General features: G+C 26.5%; 1 protein-coding gene across 1 annotated transcript in view; it reads left to right on the top strand.

Moving 5' to 3' along the window:
- The first annotated feature begins 1,297 nt into the window (after positions 1–1,297).
- Positions 1,298–9,883, top strand: part of LOC111036148 — a 45,159-nt gene continuing 36,573 nt past the window's right edge. The window contains exon 1 of the mRNA XM_022318065.1: positions 1,298–1,425. Coding sequence (XP_022173757.1) covers positions 1,313–1,425 — 113 coding nt within the window. The 5' untranslated portion in view covers positions 1,298–1,312. The remainder of the gene's footprint in view (positions 1,426–9,883) is intronic.

Here is a 9,883-nt window from a genome sequence, read left to right as displayed (position 1 = left end):
TGTACTAAAATAAATTAAACTAAAACAAAATAATAAATTCCAACCATAATATAGAGACACACGTCCTGTATATTATATAAGTTCATTATAAATGGGACGCTACATGAACATTTACTGTTATCGTCTTTTCACCGAGCATATAATAGAAAATAAACATATTAAAAAAAAATCCCTTCGTATTTCTATCTTGTAGGGTATAGGCTAAAATAAGACTACAATTACTTATCATCAAATTTAAACCGTGGCTAATAAATTCCACCTATTCACGTCTAATAGCAAAAGTCAATATCGTAGCTTCCATAGTGTAATGAATGAAAACCATTGAAATGATATTATTTTAGTATATTCTATGAGACATACTATTTTCATTGAGAGAAAATTGATAAATTCTCGAAGACTTGGAAATATATGCACCGTGTTTTATTATTTTATCGATACATTTATATTATAATAGTATAACTTAATATTATTTGTATTATGTATATTATATAGGTGTATCAATTATATTATGTAATAAGTACATTTGTATCGATGCATTTGATTTAATAATAACCAAAGTAATTCCTTATCTTTTTATTTACTGGATATTAAAACAAAAATATTAAATTAGAGTTCAAATAACAAAAACCACAGAAACTCTATACACAAAATATGTGCACACATAAATTGAATAAACTTTGAATAAAAATAAAAATATTACAGGCATAGGTAAATAATTATTTTAAGTTCTGTGAAAAATTAGAGCTGTAAAAAACTGCAACTAAGTTGATAAATAAATAACTTAAGAAAATAAAAACAACAAAATAATTAATAGCAAGTTCAAACCACAAATCGCTATATAAAGAAAATCGATTCGTATAAAAAAAATCAACTGCTAATGTTTTCAAAATCAAGTTAATTTAAATCGTAATTTTTTTTTTATCTACAAAATCTCCAACACGGGAGATGTTATTATTGTTATGGTTTACATCGAAAATCATAATTTCATACTCAAGTAATTATTTTTATCGCAAAAATATAATATACGAGTTTACAGAGAGGAAAACTTAGTTCTATTTTTTTTCCCGACTATTAAAAAGCACCAGCTTATCTATAAACAAACACGATATAAATATATATACATACATAAGTATATATAGGTATGTCACAATATTATGTATTGTATTTATTATGCGGTATTTTTTTTTTCCTCGCAGATGCGACATAACTGTTGCGAATTTTGGACAAACCCCCAAAGGGAGGTGGGACTTGTTGCGCACGCTGAAAGGAGAAACACAGAATATTACCCTCTCGGGCTGATCCACCCGTACGGATGCGTAGTGTTCGTAACAGCGTAGCTCGTACCTATATATATAAACGGAAAAGTAGATTTCACTCTGTACAGTATCTTCGTTTGTACCAAACTGGTCGCGCTCTGGGGCACAGGTAAGTGGTGTTCAATATTATTTTTTCCTCGCTCTTTCCCCTTTTCGAATATTACAGTTTTTTTTTTCTACTTTTAAATACAAACGAATGTTTTCAACTTGAAAAATGTACAACGAATCGCGCGAAGCAAATAAGTGTATAGGTTTTATTAATTCTGTTTAAATGTATATATATATATATGTCAAGAGTCTGATGTCATGTTAAAAATTACGGAGATGTACTTTATTTTTGAAATACAATTAATTGATACATCTACCAATCTCTAAGCAGAGCAAGACCTATACATCTGAAAAAAAATTCTTCTAAAAATAGAACAAAAAACTAAAATAATTTAGACATTTTTTGGTCAAATAATAAAATAAAACATTTCAATAAATATTTATAAAATATAAACACATTTTAGTTTTCAGATAGTAGGCGTATGATATCAAATACATTTTTTTTAATTAATTAAAGCTTATGGTTTTTAATGTTCATTTTTGAAGCTTTTAATAATTTAAAAATGTTTATGAAGTTTTGATTAATGCGTTTGAATTTTTTTAGACAAAAAGCCAAAAAAGAGTTTTTCGATAAATAATATTTATTAAATAATATTGTACTAAATTAATAATTGTAGTACATATTTATGTATTGAATATTGCATAAATAGTAAAATAAGCCTACTTAATATCGTACGTCATGATAAAATTATCTTTGGTGAACTAAAATAAATAATATCCCGTACCACAACGGTATTCAGATTAATATTGAGAGCACAGGATTATATTTAGTTTTTATGCAATGTACAGTACTTTAGAATGTTAATATTTACTATGATTATTATTCTCTGGTAAGGGCTTAATACAAATTAAAATAATTTGAGTGCTAAAAATTATTGCAACAAAACATCGAACAAAGACTGAGAGAAATTTAATTTTTCTTTAAAAAACTTGTCTAACTCAAGATGTAAGTAATTCTGTTTTGTTCATCTCATTATAATATGCTATTAATTCTTCAATGAATTCAGCATTTCATTGTTCTGATTGTAGACTGTTAAACAAATATTTTAACTGCCAATTATTATCATTGAATGTACTCGAATAGACGTATAGAACAAAGTGGTTAAATGGTATTTGGTGTTTATTATTAGAATAAAATAAATAACACGTATAATAATTGTACACCGGGACAAAAACGACAAAAGCCTACATTATTTTCTGAGTTCTAGAACCACAATTGAAAATTAAGTGGATTTTTTTTTTTATAGAAAATTACTCATTCAATTGTTAATATCTATAGATGAAATATTTCGAAAAGGCTCGTAATAATTTTTAACATTTATTTTCATTTAATCTTTGTTTTGCTTCGACAACTTTCCCATTAGCACTACCCACATTTACATTTTTATAATTACTTATATGTATTGATGACAAATTATTATCGTTTGGATTAGTGATAAATAATAATAACAAACTCAACGTTCTAACATAAATAATTCTGGATAATATGGTTATACATTACCTACATGCGTATCATGTGGAAAAATTAAAACCATAATAATAATAATAATAACAACAATAATAGTAATAGAAGTGTAATGGAGTTTATCATAAGTAGTTATAATAACGACAACCGTAATATTTATAACAATGATAATATTGTCATTTATTTAGACTGAGCATACCTATAATCGTATATATCTACGTAATACGTAAAGGCTATAGTATATTGCATATCGTATCTAGTGTGTGGATAATTTTTAAAAACGCCTATGTAATATTTTCACTCATTGAACTCAAACTTTCTGCTACGTGTACTTATTTTTTGGATTACAATTTTTAAATTACGTGCATTCGATGCGTTAGTACTTCATGGCGGTACCACAAGTATGACATTTCTACCATTCATCATTGGGTTAGTCGATTGATTGTCAAAGACTTTTTACCATAAGAGCAGAGTATAAGTTCAATTTGTTTAGTTACGTCAGCGCTCGGAATTAACATTTTAAGATCACACGCCGACTACTGTACAACATCATGAGTGGATGATTTGTGGTGTTGATCACAGTGATATTTCGGTTCAGGGCATGGTGTTTTGGAACATTTGAATACCGATGAATACCGACTTTAACATGTGCCACACTGAGTATCCTTTAAATATTATTAGGTTAAGGTACGATTTAAATTCGATGCAAAGACACTACCTATGTTTGGTAAAAATGTTCAGGAGTTAGGTGTTTGCCTAATATTGTCGGCCGTTTAATTACCCTTAATGACCACACAAATGTATGATACTATATACATGTACTTTAAGTTTTTTTTTTTTTTTAAAGGAAAAGGACATTATATGCTTTGGAATTGGTTGAATTTTTAAAGTTTGAAAATTCGTATTGAAAAAAAGTCATAAGCCTTCAATTATTCGCAACATAAATAATTAGCACTACAGACAATTATATTTATCGTTATATTATCTTATTAATGTGGTAGAAATCTCACCCAATCAATTACCTTGCCCAATAGTATGGTAATTAATACTTTGATGTGGGTAATAAGTAATAGCTAACTATAATATTAATTATTTAAAGATAAATCTAAATTTCGTAAGTATCCGAGTAAATCTATAAATGTATATATTTTTGTAGCCGTTATAACAATATTGTAGTATGTTTGATTTTATTACGCTTTAATTGTTTGTGACAATTTAGAGAGTGTGTAATTTATACTTATTTACTTTGAAAACTTTGTTAATTTTTCAATGTCTTTTTTATTTTACCATCTAAAATATTTAAAATTATACCTAGGAAAATTGAATTCACAAAGAGAAATATTAAACACCAAAGTTGAACAGTGAACACACTGAATATACAACGAATATATTATTTTATTTATATTATAATACTAGCTATATGCCTATATTCTATAGACCTATAATTGATAGACTTATAGTATATTATGTGAATTGTAATTTAACTTGATTATTGAATATTTAAATTTTGAATTTATTGATCTGTATCAGCTCAGCTTTTCAATAACTCGCCCATCTGCTGAAAATAACAGTAATATTATTTTGTGTTTGTCCGAATATGATTTTAAACAAATATTTACCAATAGTATTTGAAGTGGACAACAAACTATATTATTTTTAAAGATTAACTTTGAAACTAATTAAATGTTTTAAAATAAATCAATGAAAATGATTTATTTTTTATTTTTCTCCAGTGCTGAAATTAATTTTTTACATTAGTTTTATTATATTGGAAATAATGCAAAATTATTGAAAAATATTAGTTGAATTAAAACAAAAAATCACGTAGAAATTGTTAAAAAGATGTTCAGGAGAAATTATAATTTTTTTTATAACAGTTACTATGATTTTTTTATGATGACAAAAGATTTCTATTTTTATACTAAAAATTCCAAAATTAATATTAAATGAGATTAGGTTATATCTTAAAAACTATCAAAAAATCATATCACATTTTTTTATGAACAACTGGATTTTTATTATTTTTTGATGAATTAGTGGTTTTCTTTTATAGTTGATACCCTTAAGTCGTTATAGTTGAAAATAATACTTTGTAATTATTACCTAAAAGGAATAAAAAAAATAAAGCTTTTTGTTCAATTGCTTTTATTTTATTTTTAAGATTCATTATTATACTAGATAGGTAACATCGTTTATACTGTTATAGTCAGTGAAATTAAAGTAATATGAATTTATTTATTCTTTTAAGTTTTTTGTATGATGGTTTTAGATTTATGTAATTTATACAATTTTAAAAGATCCAAATTGTTGGATTAAAAGTTCATAATGAAATGTTATACTTCATAGAAATTATATTCATTAGAAATGTCGTAATAATTTAATAGTCAGATAGTTGGTTTTGAACTGAGAATTATTTCAGTAGAATTTAAACATTTCTTTAAAATACCAGTAAACTGTAAATTACTCACCATTTTGTTTTATGATTTAAAGAATGGAAATAAAAATTTTATTTTACATTAGTGTTTTACACTTTTACTTGATATTTAGTGGGTTTTTATTTTGTGTTGGATAGTTTCATTACAGAACTTTTAGCACGGTTATAATTTGTATTATCATTTATCAGAGCTTGTAATTTTGTATTAATTTACAATGTTTTGTTTTAATTTTCAAAATATGTAAAAAAAATTTAACTTCATCAACTATCACTCACCATTCTATGTTCACCTCTCTAACACATTCAGTATTGGGTTTTTCAATCAAATTTACTGTGAAAAGTTGCAGTTGAGGTGGAACGTTTGATTTTATGCACCGGAAGAACATTCATCGTATGTATAAAAAAACTTTTTCTATTTGTATTTATTTTGTTATTTGGCACCGGACTTATCTCAGAATTTGATTGAATAATATGTCCACATAAGCTTAAAAATGTGGTTTTATCATAGGAGTTTAGTTGAACGGGTAATCCTCATTTTAGAATTGTTCCCTGAAGGGTCAGTGTTTTCAAAGACGCCTGTTTAGTATATTAAGTCTACTAGCTGGAATCCATGTTGGACTTATGTTCACACTTCATAATAATTTCAAGGAATTTAGATTATATAACATTTGGTGTTTGCAAATAACTAACGGTCAGTAAGGAATGAAAAGTGAAGTTCACGTTAAACTATTCGTTCTTTAATTTTTTTCGTTGATGTTAGCTATACTGTGAGGTGATAAAATGTTCAAAAATATGTCTAAAATATTGTGGTAATAGCTCATCGAGTTGTGATGGTTACCATACTATACATTCTCTCTCTATTCTCTCTATAAATATTACCTTAATTTGTCGAGTGCTGTTATCAAATCCAAATTTATTGTAGTTATTAGCGAGGATTTTACTTACTTTTAGAAACTTATTTCAACGTTTTAAAATAAGTTTTTTGTGTGCCTTCGAGAAAACGGCTATGAATATATTCATAAGTTTATACGCGTTCCAAGAACTCACATGTGTGCTACTCGTATAAAATCAAGTAAGTTTTCGGATAGATAATGGAAACGTATTATTGCAGTAAACCAGTGTCCTGGGATACTCAAGGAAGACGATTGATCGATGTAAAAGGAATGGCCATATCACTTAGGTACATTTTTTTGACATAAGTTTATAGCAAAGTTTCACAATAATTAGGGTATGAATATAATACTTCGAGGATAATTTAAATATTATACGAAGAACAGCCGGGAGCTATATTGCTTAGGACATAATAAAATTAGAGAGAAATGTTCTGTGACTAGGGATTTAAAATACAAGGACTGGATATTAAGAACCCAATCGTTATTTAAATGTATGTAAATAATATAATTGAACATTTGTAATTTCTATTAAGTAAAAGCTACCAATAAATACATTATATCGATTTCAATAAACGTTTGAACAACTAAAAAGAAAAACTATCGACATCAAACAGTTTCATTGAATTGATAACAAATTTGTGTAATTTACACATTTTGTTGTCATTCTTTGGCTAGTTTAGTTAACGTACTATTATCTTTTATACAATTATTATTTATAAAATGGAGTTTTTGAAATTATATTAAAAGTGAGGAAAATATTTGATTTATGATCTACCTATGTATAAATATTACGTATCAACTATTATAATAATTATATTATATACTAAAACAGAGGTCATACCTTTTTACATTATTTGGTGTACCAAAGCCATACATAATCGCTCGGTTACATAATTTACATTATGACGTTAATTGATTTTCAATTAGATCTTTTTTTTCTGGGTGAGTGCTATATAATTCATAAAATAATTTTCTATCAAAAATACAATTAACTGCTTATAATGTTTGATTTTCCCAAGGTAATTGTCATCGGTTAAATAAATGTTAAAATTAATTACATTTTTCATATTATAATCAATTTTAAAATTAATTTTCATCTATAGTGCTCAAAAGTATTATTGTTGGGTAGTTAACTTTAACCAAATCATTCATTCACAAAAAAATTAAAAATGCCTTATATCACATAATATGCTTATTGTAAAAATATATTTATAAATTGCATATTTTAAAATAAATCGTTTCCTCAAGTCAGATCTTAAATTATGGATAAAATAATTAATACTGATGTTCTATGGCGCCAGTGGCTGGCATACACAGGCATTTTTAATGGAAATGGATGCTTAGAAAATGATATATAGGTATATTATATATTTACATGTATGTATACATCAAAATATTTGTTTGTATTCATTTTTGTATACATACCTATTACCTATACGTATACTAAATAAAAATCCAAGGGGGAGAGGAGTTCAACAGTTAAGTATGCCACTATTAGACTTCACATTTATTTCAGTAACCTTGGAGTAGGATAGTGTTGTTCCTTATCAATTATTATATTTGATACGAAACAAAAGAGACATAATCACATTTGTAATATGATTCTATCTGGAGGGTTCAATTTAATAAGTGTTTGTAGTTTAATATTTTTTACTTAGAATTATTATAAAAAAATGGTAGCCAGGATTTTAGAAATGTCATAAGCACAGTGTTATATAATGGTGCGATGGATACTGTTGTGCGTGGTAAATAATACCAAGAGTTAAACCTTTTTTAAACATAAACAAATTATTTAACCTCACTATACAGTTAATATTATATTAAAATCAAAATTGAAATGATTTTTTTTTATGGTACATTTCACCATGTTTTTGCTATTTTCCCGTAGCATATATAATATTCATGTCTAAGTAGTTATGTCGTTTCCAATTCAAAAGTCATTTATAATTTAAAATTTGAATTATGCCTGGTTTAGTTTTATTATAATTTAACCTTAGAGTTTATTTTTAAGTACCTACCTATATTATATTAAGTCGTATATACGAGTAACGAGTGTATAATTTTTATTATGATTTATGATTAACAACTAAGCGTTTCAAAGTAAATTATTGAGGTTATAAAATGTATATAATACGATAATTTTAAATAATTAATCATCTAGTTTTTATATCTTATGTGCAATAGAAATAAAATATCTGAGATATTGTATACGAGTGTACATGCCATTGGGTATTTTATAATATGCACGCCTTTGCCTAGCTGTAGCTTATAAGTGATTCAACAAAATGTTCCGACGTTTAGTACGGAAATATCATTCTACAAATACCCAACAGATCTTTATTTTTAATAAACTGTTTTGGCAGGCATTCATTATTTACTTGGGCGCTTGATGAGATTTTTCATTCTATTTTCTGGGTTACGTGATGTGATCATTTTTTGAATTTTAGATCCATCTTGTGTCATAATAATAAATGCATTTTATAATAAAAAATTTCACAAATCTGAGGTTTTTATCTATTAAAATATGATGCAACCAAAAATTAAATTTGTTACTACGCTTGAATTGTATCCTTTTTTTCTCTGCAGTATTTTGAGATTATCGACTTCTATTAATTGTGTATTCATAAATGTTTTCATTAATTATTTTTTATCAAAATACTCGAATCAAATAAACTATAAGAATCTTTGAACAATAATTAATATTGTAGCTCTCCAACTTTTTAAGTCGATTGTTGCTTGGTAGTGTTCAGTCCTTTTCCACCTAGCGGGACTTAAAAGTCTACTGCCAAAATAATTCTGTACAAAATTATGTACAATAGTTGCGGTAAACCTGGCTGTCGGTACTTTCTAGTTCCGTAAAGTATAAGAAAAAAAATACTACGAAGATTAATTATTGTATTACTTATTACCATTTTTGTTACTATTTTGTTTTTTATCTGATTATTATGAAAAATAAGTATAAATATGTATTATCTGAATCATTAAAAATAATGTGATTAATTTAATTGATTATATTTACAAAACTAAAACAATGAGGTATCCTTATTTTGATCCTTAAATTTCCTATTGTTCATATGTACCAAAAAAAACGATTGTCGTTACTGCCTGACGGGGTTTTTGAGTCCAGACCATAGATGCCTGACGGGGACTACAAAGTCCCAAGACCACAAAAGGGTGAATGGGAAAAGATGTATTTTTTTCATTTTCATTCTTAAATAACTAATTTAAAAAGATAATAAGAAAAAAAACATAAATTTTCAAAGTTTCTCAAGCTATAAGCAGGAAAGGGTTAAGGTTTAACTCATACTTACACTGAAACAGCTGCTGTGGTGGCGGCCACAACTGTTTTATATTAAGACTTACATTTTCATTACGTCTACAATTTCTCCACCAGCATAAAACGCTATTCTTTAGATTGGTTCTGAGCAAAGTAATTAATCTATTGCTTATTGCTAATGATGTGTGTTTTTTGATTACTATTAATTAGTTTCCTTTTCTGAGCGTTTGTTTTTTTGTGTCTATTTTTGGAGCAGTAAAATGCTTAAATCTTCAACTGTGGTAACCAATTGCACATATACGTTGTTGGTACTTTGAGTGTCAACCATTTTCGATTATTTTTTAATAAGTGGAAAAAGCCAAGAGTAAATAATTACATGAAAAACGGGAA

The sequence above is a fragment of the Myzus persicae genome, unplaced genomic scaffold (assembly GCF_001856785.1).
Source record: "Myzus persicae strain clone G006 unplaced genomic scaffold, MPER_G0061.0, whole genome shotgun sequence".
NCBI lineage: Eukaryota > Metazoa > Arthropoda > Insecta > Hemiptera > Aphididae > Myzus > Myzus persicae.
The sequence above is the reverse complement of the archived record's forward strand: the minus strand, read 5'-3'. Positions and strand labels throughout refer to the sequence as shown.